Here is a 20,341-nt window from a genome sequence, read left to right as displayed (position 1 = left end):
AATGGAAAAATTTGAACAGGGTATCAGGGAACTCAAGGACAATATGAACCGCACAAATATACGTGTTGTGGGTGTCCCAGAAGGAGAAGAGAAGGGAAAAGGAGGAGAAAAACTAATGGAAGAAATTTTCACTGAAAATTTCCCAACTCTTATGAAAGACCTAAAATTACAGATCCAAGAAGTGCAGCGCACCCCAAAGAGATTAGACCCAAATAGGCGTTCTCCAAGACACTTACTAGTTAGAATGTCAGAGGTCAAAGAGAAAGAGAGGATCTTGAAAGCAGCAAGAGAAAAACAATCCATCACATACAAGGGAAACCCAATAAGACTATGTGTAGATTTCTCAGCAGAAACCATGGAGGCTAGAAGACAGTGGGATGATATATTTAAATTACTAAAAGAGAAAAACTGCCAACCAAGACTCCTATATCCAGCAAAATTGTCCTTCAAAAATGAGGGAGAAATTAAAACATTCTCAGACAAAAAGTCACTGAGAGAATTTGTGACCAAGAGACCAGCTCTGCAAGAAATACTAAAGGGAGCACTAGAGTCAGAACCAAAAAGACAGAAGAGAGAGGTATGGAGAAGAGTGTAGAAAGAAGGAAAGTCAGATATGATATATATATAATATAAAAGGCAAAATGGCAGAGGAAAATATTATCCAAACAGTAATAACACTAAATGTTAATGGACTGAATTCCCCAATCAAAAGACATAGATTGGCAGAATGGATTAAAAAACAGGATCCTTCTATATGCTGTCTACAGGAAACACATCTTAGACCCAAAGATAAACATAGGTTGAAAGTGAAAGGTTGGGAAAAGATATTTCATGCAAATAACAACCAGAAAATAGCAGGAGTGGCTATACTAATATCCAACAAGTTAGACTTCAAATGTAAAACAGTTAAAAGAGACAAAGAAGGACACTATATACTAATAAAAGGAACAATTAAACAAGAAGACATAACAATCATAAATATTTATGCACCGAACCAGAATGCCCCAAAATACGTGAGGAATACACTGCAAACACTGAAAAGGGAAATAGACACAAATACCATAATAGTTGGAGACTTCAATTCCCCACTCTCATCAATGGACAGAACATCTAGACAGAGGATCAATAAAGAAATAGAGAATCTGAATATTACTATAAATGAGCTAGACTTAACAGACATTTATAGGACATTACATCCCACAACAGCAGGATACACCTTTTTCTCAAGTGCTCATGGATCATTCTCAAAGATAGACCATATGCTGGGTCACAAAGCAAGTCTTAACAAATTTAAAAAGATTGAAATCATACACAACACTTTCTCGGATCATAAAGGAATGAAGTTGGAAATCAACAATAGGCAGAATGCCAGAAAATTCACAAATACCTGGAGGCTCAACAACACACTCTTAAACAACGAGTGGGTCAAGGAAGAAATTGCAAGAGAAATTAGTAAATACCTCGAGGCAAATGAAAATGAAAACACAACATATCAAAACTTATGGGATGCAGCAAAGGCAGTGCTAAGAGGGAAATTTATTGCCCTAAATGCCTATATCAGAAAAGAAGAAAAGGCAAAAATGCAGGAATTAATTGTTCAATTGGAAGAACTGGAGAAAGAACAGCAAACTAATCCCAAAGCAAGCAAAAGGAAAGAAATAACAAAGATCAGAGCAGAAATAAATGAAATTGAAAATATGAAAACAGTAGAGAAAATCAATAAGACCAGAAGTTGGTTCTATGAGAAAATCAATAAGATTGATGGGCCCTTAGCAAGATTGACAAAAAGAAGAAGAGAGAGGATGCAAATAAATAAGATCAGAAATGGAAGAGGAGACATAACTACTGACCTCACAGAAATAAAGGAGGTAATAACAGGATACTATGAACAACTTTACGCTAATAAATACAACAATTTAGAGGAAATGGACGGGTTCCTGGAAAGACATGAACAACCAACTTTGACTCAAGAAGACATAGATGACCTCAACAAACCAATCACAAGTAAAGAAATTGAATTAGTCATTCAAAAGCTTCCTAAAAAGAAAAGTCCAGGACCAGATGGCTTCACATGTGAATTCTACCAAACGTTCCAGAAAGAATTAGTACCAATTCTCTTCAAACTCTTCAAAATAATCGAAGTGGAGGGAAAACTACCTAATTCATTCTATGAAGCCAACATCACCCTCATACCAAAACCAGGCAAAGATATTACAAAAAAAGAAAGCTACAGACCAATCTCTCTAATGAATACAGATGCAAAAATCCTCAATAAAATTCTAGCAAATCGTATCCAACAACACATTAAAAGAATTATACATCATGACCAAGTAGGATTCATCCCAGGTATGCAAGGATGGTTCAACATAAGAAAATCAATTAATGTAATACACCATATCAACAAATCAAAGCAGAAAAATCACATGATCATCTCAATTGATGCAGAGAAGGCATTCGACAAGATTCAACATCCTTTCCTGTTGAAAACACTTCAAAAGGTAGGAATACAAGGGAACTTCCTTAAAATGATAGAGGGAATATATGAAAAACCCACAGCTAATATCATCCTCAATGGGGAAAAATTGAAAACTTTCCCCCTAAGATCAGGAACAAGACAAGGATGTCCACTATCACCACTATTATTCAACATTGTGTTGGAGGTTCTAGCCAGAGCAATTAGACAAGAAAAAGAAATACAAGGCATCAAAATTGGAAAGGAAGAAGTAAAACTATCACTGTTTGCAGACGATATGATACTATACGTCGAAAACCCGGAAAAATCCACAACAAAACTACTAGAGCTAATAAATGAGTACAGCAAAGTAGCAGGTTACAAGATCAACATTCAAAAATCTGTAGCATTTCTATACACTAGTAATGAACAAGCTGAGGGGGAAATCAAGAAACGAATCCCATTTACAATTGCAACTAAAAGAATAAAATACCTAGGAATAAATTTAACTAAAGAGACAAAAAACCTATATAAAGAAAACTACAAAAAACTGCTAAAAGAAATCACAGAAGACCTAAATAGATGGAAGGGCATACCGTGTTCATGGATTGGAAGACTAAATATAGTTAAGATGTCAATCCTACCTAAATTGATTTACAGATTCAATGCAATACCAATCAAAATCCCAACAACTTATTTTTCAGAAATAGAAAAACCAATAAGCAAATTTATCTGGAAGGGCAGGGTGCCCCGAATTGCTAAAAACATCTTGAGGAAAAAAAACGAAGCTGGAGGTCTCGCGCTGCCTGACTTTAAGGCATATTATGAAGCCACAGTGGTCAAAACAGCATGGTATTGGCATAAAGATAGATATATCGACCAATGGAATCGAATAGAGTGCTCAGATATAGACCCTCTCATCTATGGACATTTGATCTTTGATAAGGCAGTCAAGCCAACTCACCTGGGACAGAGCAGTCTCTTCAATAAATGGTGCCTAGAGAACTGGATATCCATATGCAAAAGAATGAAAGAAGACCCATCTCTCACACCCCATACAAAAGTTAACTCAAAATGGATCAAAGATCTAAACATTAGGTCTAAGACCATAAAACAGTTAGAGGAAAATGTTGGGAGATATCTTATGGATCTTACAACTGGAGGCGGTTTTATGGACCTTAAACCTAAAGCAAGAGCACTGAAGAAGGAAATAAATAAATGGGAACTCCTCAAAATTAAACACTTTTGTGCATCAAAGAACTTCATCAAGAAAGTAGAAAGACAGCCTTCACAATGGGAGACAATATTTGGAAATGATATATCAGATAAAGGTCTAGTATCCAGAATTTATAAAGAGATTGTTCATCTCAACAACAAAAAGACAGCCAACCCAATTACAAAATGGGAAAAAGACTTGAACAGACACCTCTCAGAAGAGGAAATACGGATGGCCAAGAGGCACATGAAGAGATGCTCAATGTCCCTGGCCATTAGAGAAATGCAAATCAAAACCACAATGAGATATCATCTCACACCCACCAGAATGGCCATTATCAACAAAACAGAAAAAATGACAAGTGCTGGAGAGGATGCGGAGAAAGAGGCACACTTATCCACTGTTGGTGGGAATGTCAAAGGGTGCAACCACTGTGGAAGGCAGTTTGGCGGTTCCTCAAAAAGCTGAATATACAATTGCCATACGACCCAGCAATACCATTGCTAGGTATCTACTCAAAGGACTTAAGGGCAAAGACACAAACGGACATTTGCACACCAATGTTTATAGCAGCATTATTTACAATTGCAAAGAGATGGAAACAGCCAAAATCTCCATCAACAGAAGAGTGGCTAAACAAACTGTGGTATATACATACGATGGAATATTATGCAGCTTTAAGACAAGATAAACTTATGAACCATGTAATAACATGGATGGACCTAGAGAATATTATGCTGAGTGAATCCAGCCAAAAACTAAAGGACAAATACTGTATGGTCCCACTGATGTGAACGGACATTCGAGAATAAACTTGAAATATGTCATTGGTAACAGAGTTCAGCAGGAGTTAGAAACAGGGTAAGACAATGGGTAATTGAAGCTGAAGGAATACAGACTGTGCAACAGGACTAGATACAAAAACTCAAAAATGGACAGCACAATAATACCTAATTGTAAAGTAATCATGTTAAAACACTGAATGAAGCTGCATCTGAGCTATAGGTTTTTGTTTTGTTTTGTTTTGTTTTGATTTTACTATTATTACTTTTATTTTTTTCTCTATATTAACATTCTATATCTTTTTCAGTTATGTTGCTAGTTCTTCTAAACCAATGCAAATGTACTAAGAAATGATGATCATGCATCTATGTGATGATGTTAAGAATTAATGATTGCATGTGTAGAATGGTATGATCTCTAAATGTTGGGTTAATTTCTTTTTTTCCGTTAATTAAAAAAAAAAAAAAAAGAGAAGGGATAATTGGAGATGAAGGGATACAGACTGTACAACGGGACTGGATATAAAAACTCAGAAATGGACAGCACAATACTACCCAATTGTAATGCAATTATGTTAAAACACTGAATGAAGCTGCATGTGAGGTATAGGTTTTTTGTTTTTGTTTTTTTTTGTTTTTTTTTCTTTCTATTATTGTTTTAATTCTTATTCTGTTGTCTTTTTATTTCTTTTTCTAAATCGATGCAAATGTACTAAGAAATGATGAATATGCAACTATGTGATGTTATTAAGAATTACTGATTGTACATGTAGATTGGAATGATTTCTAATTGTTTTGTTAATTGTTTTTTTAATTAATAAAAGAATAAAAAAATAAAAAAAAAATTCACATAACATGAAATTAACCATTTAAAAAAAAAAAAAATGGACAGCACAATAATACCTAATTGTGAAGTAATCATGTTAAAACACTGAATGAAGCTGCATCTGAGCTATAGGTTTTTGTTTTGTTTTGTTTTGATTTTACTATTATTACTTTTATTTTTTTCTCTATATTAACATTCTATATCTTTTTCGGTTATGTTGCTAGTTCTTCTAAACCAATGCAAATGTACTAAGAAATGAGGATCATGCATCTATGTGATGATGTTAAGAATTAATGATTGCATATGTAGAATGGTATGATCTCTAAATGTTGGGTTAATTTCTTTTTTTCCGTTAATTAAAAAAAAAAAAAAAAAGAGAAGGGATAATTGGAGCTGAAGGGATACAGACTGTACAACGGGACTGGATATAAAAACTCAGAAATGGACAGCACAATACTACCCAATTGTAATGCAATTATGTTAAAACACTGAATGAAGCTGCATGTGAGGTATAGGTTTTTTGTTTTTGTTTTTTTTGTTTTTTTTCTTTCTATTATTGTTTTAATTCTTATTCTGTTGTCTTTTTATTTCTTTTTCTAAATCGATGCAAATGTACTAAGAAATGATGAATATGCAACTGTGATGTTATTAAGAATTACTGATTGTACATGTAGATTGGAATGATTTCTAATTGTTTTGTTAATTCTTTTTTTAATTAATAAAAAAAAAATAATGAAAAAAAAAAAAAAAAAGAGGCCCTGCTGGAGCCCTAAGCAAGGGCAGGTGACGTTTAGGATGTACAGAGGCTGACGTGCATTATGCAAGCCAGTCTTCACCTTCATCAATGAAGGGCCTCAAAGTGGCAAACCCTTTAGGGAGAGAACACGTGAAATTCATGTGGTTGTGTTTAAGTGTTGTTTTTTAAGAACAGTTAAGATAGCATTTATGTCTGATATTTACCAACTTTGTACACCCATTTGAGTTAAAAAAAAACTTTCTTATTAAATAAAATCAAGTTATGATGATTCTCGTAAAAAAAAAAGAAATTTTTTTTTGTCACAGTTCTGGAGACTAGAAATGTGAAATGGAAGCATTACAGGATCACACTCTTTCAGAAACCTGTAGGGGGGAATCCCTCCTTTTGCATTCCAGCTTCTGGTGTTGGTGATCGTCCTTGGTGTTCCTTGGCTTGTGGCAGCATCCTCTCTGCCTCTGCCCCTGTCCTCATATGGCCTTCTCCCCAGTGTCTGCCTGTGCCCCGCTTCCAGTACACCACCCTAACCCAGTTTAGCCCCATCTGAATGACTCACATCTTCAAGGACCCCATTTCCAAATAAGGTCACATCTGTGGGACTAAAGGGTTAGGACTTCAACATTTCCATAATATTCCATCCATAGCAGTGCCCGCCTGGGCTTTCTTTGACCTGCTCAGTGTTTCAAATAGCAATTTGAATGCCCCTACCCCCACCTCACGCCCCAGGTTTGGGCAGCCTCCTCCCAGCTTGGCTCTTCTCACCAGGGAAGCTGGGCTAGGCCACCTCAAGGCTGCCCTGGCTCAGCACCCAGCCCTGGTCCAACCAGCTGTGGCCAGACAGAGGTGTCACTCCCAGCCAAGGCAGTGTGACCATTGTGGGGCTGAGGCTGGGGGGCCACTGGGCCCCCCCCAAATTGGTGGGACATTGACAACATCTAGCATGCCCAGGGCTGCGGTGAGGTGGGTGTGGGGGAAGCAGGGGATGACACATGTCACATGCTCTGCATGCAGGAGAATTCTAGCCAGTGCTAACAGCCTCCTACCCATAGGAGGGTCACCAACTTGAGGGTCACGACTGGGCTTCCATCTCCAAGTGTTTGCTAATGGAAACTGGCTGCTTCAGTAGAAATCAGGGTCTGCTGGCAGAGTGGCGTGAAAACTGGAGAGGTGTCAGTGGCTGGAGATAGTGTCAGCGGAGGGACAGGCAGGTGCAACCCAAGAGCTCCAGTGTGTGTTTCCAACATCAAAAGCCAGGTGCCTCCTCATCTGATGGGAAATTTGGGCTGGGAAGGAGTCCCATCATAAGGACATCTGAGGGATGTGTCCTCTCTCTGCACAATATCATCCACTGCTTAGCCCAGCCCTGACCTTGCTCTAGAAGATGGGTGCACCAGCACCCTGCCCTGTGGGGGTGTATGCCTTCTTGGCCCCAGATGGGGCTGATAGGTCTAGAGAGCTTTTGGGGTGCAACTGACAACAGTCTTTGTAGATGGAGAAGGAGAAGGGACCCAGCAAGTGTTGGGCCCCCCTCATCCTGTTCTTGGGGGATTTTCCCCACCTGTCCCAGCCAAAGGGTGCAGCTGGGTCTAGTGGTCTGTGCAAAATCCTCCCACGACCTCAGTTACCACTTTCCCCAGTGTTTGAGTTTCCCAGCTGCTAAAACAAATACCGTGCAATGGGGTGGCTTAAACAACAAAAATACATTGGCGCATGATTTTGAGGCTAGAAATCCAGAATTGAGATGTCAGCAAAGCAATGCTCTCTTCCCAAAGACTGGCATTCTGGGTGTTCTAGTTTGCTAGCTGCTGGAATGCAATATACCAGGAACGGAATGACTCTTTAAAAGGGGAACTTAGTAAGTTGCTTGTTTACAGTTCTAAGGCCAAGAAAATGTCTCAATTAAAACAAGTCTATAGAAATGTCCAATTTAAGGCATCCGGAGAAAGATACCTTGGTTCAAGAAGGCCGACGACGTTCAACGTTTCTCTCTCAGCTGGAAGGGCACATGGAGAACATGGCGGCGTCTGCTGGCTTTCACGTGGCTCTACCAAAAAAAGGGACTCTCTCCAAAATGTTTCCTCTTTTAAAGGATTCCAGTAAGCAACTCCACCTTCAGTGGGTGGAGACACACCTCCATGGAAATCATCTAATCAAAAGTTACCACCCACAATTGAGTGGGTCACATCTTCATGGAAACAATCAAAATGCTCCCACCCAGCAATACTGAATGAGGATCAAAGGGCATGGCTTTTCTGGGGTCCCCCACAGATTCAAACCAGCACACTGGGCTAGCCGTTGGCAGTCCTTGGCCTTGGCTTTTCTATCATATGCTGATGTCTTCTCCTTTTTCCTCCATTGACTTCCACTGATTTCCAATTTCCTGCTCTCCCCATGGCTTCCCTCTGTGGCCTTCTCTATCAGCTCTCCAGTGATAGGTTTAAGACCCATCCTGACTCAGTTGGCCACACTGTAACTAAAGTTAACCTTATCATAGGATCCTCTTTACAATGGGTTTGGGTTCATGCCCACAGGAATGGATTAAGAACATGTTTTTTTCTGGGGTACATAATTCAACCCCCGATACCCAGGAACATCCAAGTCTGGACTCTAGGCCTGATCTCTTTCCAAGACCCCAGACTTAGGCACATTGGGTATTTCACCCAGATCCCTCCTGAGGCACCTCAACTCCCAATTCCAGATGCCCCCCTCCCATCTGCCTCATTTAGTGAGAGCAGCATTCTTCCCGCAAGGCAGGCACAGTTGCTATCCCTGTTTCCAGGTGAGGAAGCAGCACAGAGAACTTAGATGACCTGCACAGCTTGTAAGGGAGGGTTTGAACCTAGGACTCGGGCCTCAGCACACACTCTCTTAGGTGCTAACTTATATGGCCCCTGTAGAATGAAACCAGAAGGAAAGACAGACGATAAAGACTGAGATGGTATAATCTAGGAATGCCTAGCGTGTACAAGGATAATGACTGTATTAGTTAAGGTTCTCTAGAGAAACAGAATCAACAGGGAACACTTGCAAATATAAAATTTATAGAAGTGTCACATGTGACCGCAGGAATGCAGAGTCCAAAATCCACAGGGCAGGCTGTGAAGCCAACGATTCCGATGGAGGGTGTGGACAGACTCCACAGGAGAGGCTCGCCAGCCGAAGCAGGAATGGAACCTGTCTCCTCTGAGTCCTCCTTAAAAGGCTTCCCGTGATTAGATTAAGCATCACTCATTGCAGAAGACACTCCCCTTTGGCTGATTACAAATGGAATCAGCTGTGGATGCAGCTGACATGATCATGATCTAATTCTATAAAATGCCCTCATTGCAACAGACAGGCCAGCACTTGTCCAACCAGATAAACAGGTACCACAACTTGGCCAAGTTGACACATGTCCCTGACCATGACAGTGACTAAATGTACAATTTAAAAAATGTTTTTGCATGAGGAAGAACAAAGGAAAATCAATATTGCGGGGTGCTAAAAATAGTTGGTAATTCATATTTTAAAACTTTAACTTATGTGTGAGACAAAAGCAAAAAAATGTTTATTTGGTACAAAATTTGTATTTTGACTAGTGAATTTCCTAATATATGTGGACAGTTTAATTGAACTGGAATCTTGACTAGGGCATGAGATTTTGTAGGTTTGTCGAGAGTGATGCCCCCATAAATTCCAGAGTGATTTGAATAGTGAATAAAAAAGTATTTGCAAAGTCCCCTTGGGGGAATGGCAAGAAAGGGGGAAAATTCAACTTCCCCATGTGGAGAATTCCTGATATTCTCACAAGCAGTGTGGACAAACAAAGCAAGAGGCCAAGCCCTCAATCTTGGGATTTGTTCATATGAAACATCCCCACAAAGGATAGGCTAAGCCTACTTAAAATTAGGCCTAAGAGTCACCCCTAAGAGAACCTCTTTTGTTGCTCAGATGTGGCCTCTCTCTCTCAGCCTACTCCACAAGCAAACTCACCACCCTCCCCTTCTCTACGTGGGACATGACTCCCAGGGGTGTAAACCTTCCTGGCAACATGGGACAGAAATCCTAGAATGAGCTGAGACTCAGCATCAAGGGATTGAGAAAACCTCAACTGAAAGGGGAAAGAGAGAAATGAGACCAAGTAAAGTGTCAATGGCTGAGAGATTTCAAACAGAGTTGAGAGGTTATCCTGGAGGTTATTCTTAAGCATTATACAGATATCACCTTTTTAGTTAAGGTATATTGGGGAGGCTGGAGGGAAGTGCCTGAAAATGTAGAGCTGTGTTCCCGTAGCCATGTTTCTTGAAGATGATTGGATAATGATACAGCTTTCACAACGTGACTGTGTGATTGTGAAAACCTTGTGTCTGATGCTCCTTTTATCTATGGTATGGACAGATGAGTAAAACACGGATTAAAGATAAATAAATAATGGGGGGAACAAATGTTAAATTTAGTAGATTGAAATGCTAGTGATCAATGAAAGGAGTGGTAAGGGGTATAGAAGAAAATGGGGGAAACAAAGGCTAAAATAAATTGGGTAGATGGAAATCCTAGTAGTCAGTGAGAGGGAGGGGCAGAGAGTATGGTATGTATAAGTTTTTTTCCTTTTTCTTTTTCTGAATTGATGCAAATGTTCTAAGAAATGATCATGGTGATGAATATACAACTATGTGATGATATTGTGAGTTATTGATTATATACCAAGAATGGAATGATCATATGGTAAGAATGTTCATGTTTGTGTTATGTTTAAAAAATTTTTTTTAATTATTAAAAAAAAAAAGGCCCCTGTAGGCTGCCATTCTCCTATCTCCTGCATCCCTCTTCCTCTGTCTAAGCCTCTGTTAGAGTGCATCACCTCCTTTCCATCTCTACTTCAGCCAGCCAGCTTCTCCGGGGAATTCATTGAAAACCTTTATTGGAGTCTCAGCTTGCAGCCTACCCTGTGGAATTTGGATTTGTCCATCCCTACAGTTGTGCAAGACCATTCTTATAGAAATCTCATATTTACAGATTAATATAGCTTTGGTACTGAGAGTGGGGTAAAAGCCCTCCATCCTCTGTTCCAAACCTCTTCTCCAGCCTCCCACTCTCCACCACCTCCACTCCCTAAGCCCCAGAGGCTGCCCACGGCAGAAGTCCCCACTGTCCCCTGAAAAGTCCATGTTCATGCCTTCTACACTCTCTGGTACCTCTGCCTGGGATGCCACTCCCAAGATCAGACCAGCAAGCTCATACATATCCCTCAAGGCCCAGCTAGGGAAACACCTCCTCCAGAGTGCCTTCCTGGGCTTCTTCTCAGCTGGGACCAGTGACTCCTTCTTTTGGAGGCCTTTCACACCCTCTGTGGAGCCCTCATCAAGCCACGTCACAATTTACGTTCTGCTGCTCCTGACCTTGGGAGCAGGGGTCACATATTCTTTGCTTCAGGGTCTCAAGACCCAGCCAGGGCAGGTGTCTTACAAATGGTGGCCAAAGGAATGAATCCCCGCTTAGGGTCTGCCCTGTGGCTTATCTCAGTTATCAGTCATATCTTGAGTCAGCTTCTTCTTTGTTATCTGTATTAGGGCTCTCCAAAAAAACACCCGATGGCAATGTTGAGCTCCCCAGAAGCTGTCTGCCTGAAGTAGAGATAGAAATTCTTTCTGACTGCTGAAATCACCAGTTCTCCTGATTGCATAAGATCCCTCTCATTGCTGAAGGCAGCCTCCTTTGTTGACTGTAGATGCAATCAACCACTGATGCAAATCAACTGCCTGATGACGTCAATTCACCAAAGGCCTTTATAGTAACCATCAGGCCTGTGTTTACTTGACCAAACAACTGGGCACCATAACCCAGCCAAGCTGACCTGTGAACTTAATCATCCCGGTAGCAAAATCACCTTCGGCTTCTTAGCAGCTGCCTTGTTCCCAGCAGGAAGGAAAGGAGATGGGCAGCAAGGAGACAGGAGGTAGGAGGGCCGGTGCCTATAAAGCTAGATGACCCCTGCTCTTCTCTGTGCTGGGCAGGATGGAACAAGTATGTGGGGAGGCAGAATTGGCCAAGATGTCACAGCCCTGCTCAGGCTGCTTCCGTCTCCAAGCCTAGATTTCCGAGGAGCCACCCCAGAGAGGCAGAGGAGGCCACGAGAGTCCAGGGGCAGATGGAGGCCGGACAGCGGCGTTTGTCCCTTCAGCCAGATGTCTTCCCAGGAGCATGGGGCTCCCTGCGGGTCAGTACGCCCCAGCCACGGTGTGGCCCAGGGGGCCTGGACAGGGCTGCCCATCAGACCCTGCCCTTCTCGGGCCCGTGTCATCCCACCTGTCAAACGGGATCAATCGTGCCCAGCCCTCCCAGCTCAGGGAGGCCCACAGAGGTCAAAGCACTTTGGAAATAAAGACTCGGCAAACGTATCATACAAATGAACGGGCTTGTTATTGGACCCCAGAGCGGGGTCAGAGGAACCAAAAAGGGGGAGTAAATGCTTAGGGCTCCTGCCCTGCACCCTGAGAAGCAGGCAGTGGGCAGGAGGAACAGCACCAACAGTGAGGGGGGAGGGGAACTGGGTCCTGGCTGCATCACTGGTGACTTGCCCTCCCCCCTGCCCCGGTCTCCCTTTCCTCACCTACACAGTGAGGGAGCATAAGACCTGCCCGGCTCCTTCCAAGGGTCCCAGTGAGGCTCACGTGAGAGAGGGCGTGTGGTAGAGCTTTGTAAACTGTAAAGTGAAGTGCACACATGCAGGCTAACTGGGGTACTGGGACCCAGACCCACCCAATGGGGGCTTTGGGGAGGGGATGCGGTGGAGTGTTGGCAATGAAAACACTATTGGAGGCCGAGAGGGGGATCCTTTGAGCAGCCTCAGCCTCGGATCCCCAGTGCCTTGTTCCTCGTTCCCTTACTGCCCCTGGTACCCTCTTCCCGAGGTCAGAGACTCAACTGCAGAGCCCCTGAGGCGGGCAGGGGGCTGGGGGTGAACCTGTGGCTGGGACCCCAGCAGCCAAGCCCTCTGCAAGGTCCACAATGACCAGCAAGCGTATTTCTTATGATTATAACAGATGCCATCCTGCTGGGGAGGCAAAGGCACCGGCCAGGGCCCTCTCTTCCCTGGCTGCCTTCCAGCCAATGAGCTTTTCTGCTCGTCCAAATAAAGTCCGTCCCGCTGCCGTGCCAGCTCTGTTTCTGAGGGAGGCTGAGCATGACCCATGGTGAACCAACTCTTCCTCTCGACAACTCGCGTGGTCGCTGCCTCCTGGCATCCCCCAGCCGAGGGACCCCAGCTCCGCAGAGGCCTGAGCCCCGCCGGCCACTCCTCCTGGCTGGATCGCAGCTGCAGGGAGAACCCCGGAGGGGCTGTTCAGAGCAGAGCCTTGAAGAGGAAGGAGAGGGAAGCCCCGCAGGAGAGTCCCAGGGCCAGGAAGAAGGTCATAAGGGCACCGGCCACCTCCTTCTCATGCGGCAGCACCTGCCTAAACACACGGGAAGAGGCGCTGTCAGGAGCCGCCGCGTTTGGCCCAGCCCCGGCCCGCCGCCCCCTGCCCCTCCTCGCGACAGGACACCCACCCCAAGTTCTAGTCCAGCCTCTGACCCAACTTCCTGGACCACCACCAACAGGTCCTGCTTCTCTCTGGGCTTCAGTGCCCCGGGCCACAAAATGAGGCCACCGGATCAGGACAACTCCTTGGGGCCTTTGGGGTCTAACGTTATCAGGTTATGGATCCCATCGTCCTCCCTTTTGGCAAAATGTCCACAGCTTGGTCCTCCCTGCCACTTTTACCCTTTCTGGGTTCTCAGTTCCATTCTCCCATGAACCCCGTTTTTTGACCGAAACCTTAGTTCCCTTTGGGTTGAGAGGCACAGAACTAGATGGGCCCTAAGGGATGACAGGACGAGCCCATTTATTTACAGATGGGGAAACTGAGGCCCAGAGAGGCACCGACCTGCCCCAGGTGGATCAAGGCCTCAGAACCAGTGCCTGGACTCTCAGCTGCTGGCCCGGGATGTGCCCAGCAGTTAAGGCCTGACCTGACCCGACCGGGTGGCGCCGGCGGGGTCCGAGGCAGCCGGGAGCTGGCCTGGCGGGCAGGAGCCAGCCCACCCCACACCCGCACCTCCTAGCCCCAAGCCAACCCTCCCCGCCCAGACCTGGGCGCCAGGCACATGGTGAGGGACACCAGGTAGCCGTTGGACACAGCAAAGAGAAGCATGAAGGTGATGAAGTAGGCGTCCTGGGGGAAGAGGATGGGCAGCCGCGATCTCCTGGGCACGTGGCACAGCATGAACAGCGGGACAAACAGGAAACGCAGGCACACCAGCAGTGGCAGCAGCCGGCTGTCCTCGTCCGGCTGCGGCAGAGGTTGGAGTGAGCGGGGCAGGGGGTGGGGTCCCCTGGGAGCCGGGTCTCTGCTCTGGGGGAGGGGGAGACCCTTGGGACACCCACAGAATAGAGCCCTAGATCACTTGGACCCGCTCTGACCCACGTGAGCCACTGAGGACCCAGCGCTGGGGCTTCTAGAGAACAAGGGGCTGGGGGCCAGGCCACCCAGCCATCAGGGATGGGCCTGGGGCTGCTCGGTGCCCCTCCTGGTCTCTAGTCTGTGTCTCTGCGTGGCAGAACCGGAAGACGCCTTGGGCTGCATCTGCGGTTTTCAAACTCCGCTCCTCAGAGCACCCCTGGGGGTTCCAAAGACTCTTCTGGGGGCAGATGGGGTCGCTGTGTGGCACTGGAAGGAGGGGATCGAGGCCCCATTCCGGCTGGGACCAGAGAAGCGTCTCTTTGGTCTGCTTTACTTATTGTGGCTGCTTAGAAGATTTCATTTAAAGAAATACCACCTTGGTTAAATAAAAGCAATGCGGGGCAGAGTTCCTGCCTGCCATACTGGAGACCCAGGTTCAATTCCCGGTGCCTGCCCGTGCAAAAAAAAAGCAATGCAAACGCTAGGAATTTTGCCTAATCCCTCACGTGGTGCAGGAACCTCTGAGGGCTGAGGGCTGGACACTGGGGAGGCAAAAGTCAAGTGGACATGGCTTCTGCTTTCAGGGTGCTTACAGTCTAAGCCCCGGTTTGCACACATCTTGCAGCCAGTGTCCTATTCCAAGACCACTTGGACTGTTGGAAAATTACCCTTCTATGCTCTTCTGTGCCATCAGATCCCTACCTGCTCTCTGGAACCCGCCCATCAGCCCAGGGCAGGTGTGCTCACCCACAGAAAGTAAGAGGTCAGGCTCCGTCCCAGACAATCCATGATGTTGAAGAGAAGGAAGCAGCAGATGGGGTTGAAGAACCGACCTGGGAGAGACAGAAGGCTGGGCGCCTTCATCCCGGCCCCCAGTCCTCGCTCCTGCTCCCTTTCACTCCCCCTTCTCCTCTGCCCCCTTCTGCACCCGAACACTCACTCCACTTCCCGGGACTGGTGGAGCTGGTCACCATCGCCGTGATAGCAGGGAACACCGAAAGCGTGACCGTGAAGACCAACACAAGGCAAAGTGCCATCAGCCAGATCTGGGAGCCAGAGGCAGGGCCGTGGTGAGACAGAGCCGGCCCCGGGGCCCTGCACGCAGACCCCACCTTCCCGCCTGAGCCCCGGTCTAGCAGAAGGGTCCCTGGCCCATTCGCACCCCGTGATCTCAGAGTGGACAATGGGAAAACTTAGGCACGGTGCCCTTCTAAGATTCTCTAGGGAGCAGCTCTCTGTTCCCCAGAAGGGTGGTGGGAGCTATGTATCCAAGGCCAACCTTTCGGAGGACAACTAAAATGGAAGGTTTTCCTGGCTTCTGGGGCTCCTCTGGCTCCAGCTCTGGCTCCTTCTCTTTCTCAGAGTCAAGATTCAGAGTCAGGGCTGCCTTCTGGGGGCTGTTGGGAATCCCATTCTTCTCATCTGGGGGAAGAGGGGAGGGCAGGGTCACGGCCTGTGACCCAAATTTCCCAACACCCAGGGCTGATGGAGGGGAATTCCCAGCAGTTAAAACAAGTGATCCTCTTCCAGGCCAGAGAGCAATAGAAGAGAGAATAATAAATACCAGATATAGTCACAGCCACTATTTCATAAGCACCTTAGATCTCAATGCCATGACTCTCTGAATGAAGGTTCAGAGGGGTTAAGCAATTTGCCTGAGGCCACACAGCTTGGATGTTATGAAGCCAGGACTCAAACCGAGATGCATCTGGATCCAGAGCTTGCATGCGTGAAGCTCTACTGCCTCCCCATTTTACAGAGGAGGAAACTGAGGTCCAAAGGGCAGCAGGACAACTTTAATCCCAATGACTTCCCTTTATGACCTTCTGCCTCTGCTCCCTTGAGCCTATGAGGAGCGGGGCTGCGGTTGGGGACGGAAGGGAAAGGCTTCCCAGAAGAGGTGGCTCTACCTTCCTCTTCCCCAGTCGGGACCCCAGAGCTCACCAGCCGGGAGGAGCTCAATTTTGGTCTCCAGCTCATGAGCTTGGGCTTGGGATGGTTTCTTGGCCAGGTAGTAGCGGGCAAACTCCTGCAGAAGGAGGGACAGCGTTGGCCTGGCCTGGCTTGGGCCCAGGTGTTTGGATCTCTCCCCATACCACTGGCTTAGAGGCTGGGATTCCCCAATGGCTGAGACCTTTAGGGTCTCAGTTCCCCTCCATCTCCCCTGGCCTCTCTCAGGGCCCGAGATTTCAGGGCTCTATCTCCCCAACTGCAAGGGCCCAGACAGGCTCACCAGGTGGGGCAGGCTCAGGTAACACACGATGGACATGAGGATGCCCATACAGGGCGTGATGAAGTAGCCCAGGGCAGAAGTCTGGGCATCCACGCCACCTGCGACAGAAATTCCAGCTGCAGAGGAGAGATGGCCTGGACCCACCAGCGCCCCGGGGCCTCCAACTCTGGTACCACTTCTCACAAGGCATTTCTCAAATACACCTCCCAGGCTATTCCACTCCTTCCTCCACTGAAAACCTCAGGGATCTTCTGCTAGGCCCAGACCAGTCCTACACTCTTCCCTCTTTTCTGGTCCTTTCTGTTGAGTACCTATCATGAGCCAAGAGCCTTCTCTTATGGAATGTTCTTTGCAATCTAAGGAGGGAGCTGCGATGCAATCTCATGGGTAGGGAAACTGGAGCACAGGAAGGTTAAGTGCCTTGTCCAATGCCCCCAGCTACTGAGCAGCAAAACTAGGATTCAAATCAAACCGACCTGAATCCCAAACCCATCCTCCATCCCCAACCTCAACCTGCTACCTCACAGCAGGGCTGAGCACAGGAATCCTGTCCCTGGTGCCAAGTTAGCCCAATCCTCGCCCCTCACTGCACCCACCTCCCGACCCCGGAGCCCAGACATGTCGCTCCCGGCAGCCGCCTCCCCTCCTCTAAGCCCAAGGACCTACCCCTGCCCTCCAGCTACCCAAGTCCACTCACTGGCCATGGACAGGAGCATGGCAAGGGCAGCGGAGATCCCCGCCAGGCCCTGGCCGCTGAGGAAGAGCGTGCTGTAGGTGGAGGGCATGGTGCCCAGCTGCCCGAAGAGACTGCCTTGCAGAACTGCACCGAAGGCTGTGGAGGGATGGGGGTGGGGCCGCGGCTCAGCGAGTCAGGCCTCAGAGGCTTCCTGGAGGAGGTGTCGCCAGGGTGCCGTGGGGACTCTGGGACTAGGTCGGGTGGTGTGAGTTTCCTGGGGACTGTGCCACTCTGCTGCCACCTCCCCTCTCCCCACCCCATTCATTGTTCTTCTGAGGTGCAGCCAAATGGGTCTCTGGGGCTGGGGTCTAAGAGCCTGTCTTAGGTCATTATGGGAGCTGGGCAAGTAACTTCCTCCCACTGGAACTCAGATTCATCATCAGGGACATGGGTGATAATGACACTGTCTTCCCTTCTTAGCTCTGTGGGGCCCTTCCATTTACAAGGAAGAGGCTGGGCTGAGGCACTGGGGTGGCTGGGGGTGGGGGACCGAGGTCCTCACAATTGATGAACCAGATGGAAGCCATGGTGATGGAGAAGAAGGTCCCAGGGCTCATGTCCACCTTGACCAGCGCTGCCGTCAGGGCAAAGAGAAGCAGGATGGCCAGCAGGCTGCCCAGAATCCGCACGGTCTCAGGGATGCTGCTTGGAAGGGAGCGGAAGGAGCCTAAAGTGGGGCCCAGATCAGAGAGGGGGAAGGCGGGCTCGAGGTCCAGCCAGGGGCTGGGTGGTGGCAGCTGGGGGGACATGCAGGGGGAACGGAGGGAGAATGGGAGGTCTCCCCTGAACCCAGAAGAAACCTGCCTCTGCAGGGGGGGGGGGGCAAAATGATGGGGGATGGGCCCAGGAGGGAGGCCGAGGGGGCTGGGCCTCTCACCACTGGTACAGGAAGGAGTTGAGGAGAGTGAAGAGAAGCAGGGGCAGCTGGGACAGCAGTGTCACCCAGTTGTTAAAATTGAAGGCATCTGCAGGGGCCGTGCCTGTGTGGTTGGTGCTGAGATTCTCAGCTGTGCTGTTGTCCTCCGCCAGCCGTCCCTGGAAGTACTGTCAGGATGGGAGAGGGATGCAGGGTAACCCCAAGCCCACCCTCAGGGAATCCCCCCTCCACCCCAGCCTTTCTTCTCTGTATCCCTAGCCCTATGCTTGTGATTGCTCGATTCATGTCTGAGGGGACTCTTGTCCTGGCACTGTGGCCAGTATCTGGGGACACAGGTGGAACCTCACGGATGTGCACTGAATTGAACAGCTTGAGTGTGGGATGGAGCCCAAAGTCTAAGAAACCCTAGTCTGGTCCTTGCTCCATCTTTGGGTCACTTCTCTTCAGCGCCCCAGTGCCAGCTGGCCGCCCCACTCCTGCAGCTTCTAGATTCATTTGTGCCATGAGTATGTATTGAGCTGAGCATCTACTTCCTGCCAGGCTCTGGTCTAGATGCTGACCACTGCGTTTTCTCTCTCTGCAGCACGTATCCTGTTACTCCTGTTCGGTAAATGCCCCAATGCTCCCTACTGCCCACAGGGTAAAGCTCTGTCTTTGGAACAACAATCAGCTCCCAGCCTCCTTTTTTGGGTGCCCCATGCTCCGCTCCATCCCCGCTAAGCTTCAGGTCCCCAGTCCCAGTTCTCTCAACAGAGCAGTGCTCTCCTGCCTCTGTGCCTTTGCTATGGCCTCCCTACCATTCCCTGCACCCACCCCCCAGCGCCCACTGCCTACCCTACTCCCAAGTCACAAATCACTGCAGCTATGAAGCAGAAGGAATTTCTCACCCCTCCCCCAGGGACCAACAGGACTTGGCTCCAAACCTGGGACGGCACTTATCTTGTTACAGTATTAATAGCTCCTTGGCACCCAGCTTGCTCCCAGACCAGGCTCTGATCCACCTTTGGGTCTCCAAGCCCTGGCACAGAGTCAGGCATTGCAGAGGCAACTGAAAAGCTGTCGCACTGAATATGCCCATAACCCTGGCCCAGAGAGAACGCAAACCTCACGTTTCTGCCTCCTCCTAAGAGAACGTAAGCTCGTAAGGACCGGGCCACCTTTCTGTTTTGTTTCCTGCGGTGTACCCCGTGCCAGGAAGGGTGCCTGGTCCACAGGAGCTCTTGTTAAACGTTTGCTGACTGAATGAACGTAATTCATGCTCTTTCAAAGAAAGCCCAGGGCTTGCAAAGCAACTGGCCAGGAACAATGAATGGAAAGCAGGGGAAGCGGGTGGGAGGCTCCTTTGCTGGTTCCACAAGACCCCCAGAGCCGACGGCCTTGCTCCTCTAGAAACTGGGCATCCCTGAACGTGTAGCTTCCCTCTCCTAGCCGAGTGAGGAGGCACTTCTCGTCCCTCGCCGAGCCGAGAGATGTCAAAAGCGGGGCGGTGGGGAAAGCGCCTGGAGGGACGGCCGCCTGTGGCCCTGGCGCCGGCGCTCCGGCCCGCGGGTCTCACCGGTATGGCGGTGATGAAGAAGTTCCAGGGAAGGAGGGTGCCCAGGCCCAGGATAAAGAAGCTGATCCCGACCAGGTGGTACCTGCGAGGATCAGTCCAAAGGTCACCCCGAGGACACGGCAGCCGGAGCCGCGCGTCCCGCCCCCCAGGCCGCCCCCACCCCCCGGGAGAGCGCACTACAACCCCCAGCCACCCCGCGCAAGCCGCCGAGGGAGGTGGCTGATGGGAGTTGTAGTTCAGCCGGGTCCCGGCGCCCCAGAGCGCAGACGGGAACCGGTCCGCACAGCCCACCGCGCCGCACCCCGGGTCCCCGCGCGCACCCTACTTGCTCCCAACTCACCTGTCCTGCGGGGCGGCTCCTCGCGCCATGGTCGCCGCCCTGGGATGCGCTCCCAGGAAGGGAGAGGGGTGGGGAAGCCGCGCCCTCGCCTGCGCCGGGCCGGAGGGCCGGACGACCCGGGAAGCTGGAGCGCGTGGGCCGCGCGGGTAG

The 20,341-nt window shown here is 48.2% G+C and overlaps 2 protein-coding genes across 3 annotated transcripts in view; one reads left to right on the top strand and one right to left on the bottom strand.

Annotated features, from left to right (window-relative positions):
• The window catches only part of LOC143645511 (uncharacterized), a 27,202-nt gene extending 14,783 nt beyond the window's left edge, over window positions 1-12,419 (top strand). Inside the window, exons 3-4 of the mRNA XM_077114829.1 lie at window positions 11,932-11,965; window positions 12,103-12,419. Of these exons, the coding sequence (XP_076970944.1) occupies window positions 11,932-11,965; window positions 12,103-12,419 (351 nt within the window). The remainder of the gene's footprint in view (window positions 1-11,931; window positions 11,966-12,102) is intronic.
• On the bottom strand, window positions 12,406-20,341 carry SLC29A2 (solute carrier family 29 member 2). 2 transcript variants are annotated; one of them, XM_077115634.1, is made up of 12 exons: window positions 20,192-20,341; window positions 19,852-19,933; window positions 18,297-18,463; window positions 17,922-18,064; window positions 17,381-17,515; window positions 16,684-16,781; window positions 16,395-16,479; window positions 15,730-15,872; window positions 15,391-15,496; window positions 15,198-15,283; window positions 14,140-14,339; window positions 12,406-13,463 (listed from the first exon to the last, which is right to left on the bottom strand). In XM_077115634.1, exons 1-12 carry the CDS (start codon window positions 20,218-20,220, stop codon window positions 13,352-13,354), a joined length of 1,386 nt encoding a protein of 461 aa, XP_076971749.1. In that variant the 5' UTR covers window positions 20,221-20,341; the 3' UTR covers window positions 12,406-13,351. The 2 variants fall into 2 exon arrangements, with proteins under 2 accessions (XP_076971749.1, XP_076971750.1); XM_077115635.1 differs by having other exon boundaries at window positions 17,922-18,061; window positions 20,192-20,339.

This window comes from Tamandua tetradactyla, chromosome 9, assembly GCF_023851605.1.
Source record: "Tamandua tetradactyla isolate mTamTet1 chromosome 9, mTamTet1.pri, whole genome shotgun sequence".
Taxonomy (NCBI): Eukaryota; Metazoa; Chordata; class Mammalia; order Pilosa; family Myrmecophagidae; genus Tamandua; species Tamandua tetradactyla.
The sequence above is the reverse complement of the archived record's forward strand: the minus strand, read 5'-3'. Positions and strand labels throughout refer to the sequence as shown.

Bases quoted from the DNA above. Each gene is read 5' to 3' on its own strand.
- SLC29A2 (XM_077115634.1), bottom strand. From the start codon at position 20,220: ATGGCGCGAGGAGCCGCCCCGCAGGACAG. The intron at 15,497-15,729 runs GTTGGCCTTGGA...TCTGGCTCCCAG, and splicing joins TTTTAGTTGTCCTCCGAAAG to ATCTGGCTGATGGCACTTTG. The intron at 15,284-15,390 runs GTGAGTGTTCGG...TGTCTCTCCCAG, and splicing joins CACCAGTCCCGGGAAGTGGA to GTCGGTTCTTCAACCCCATC.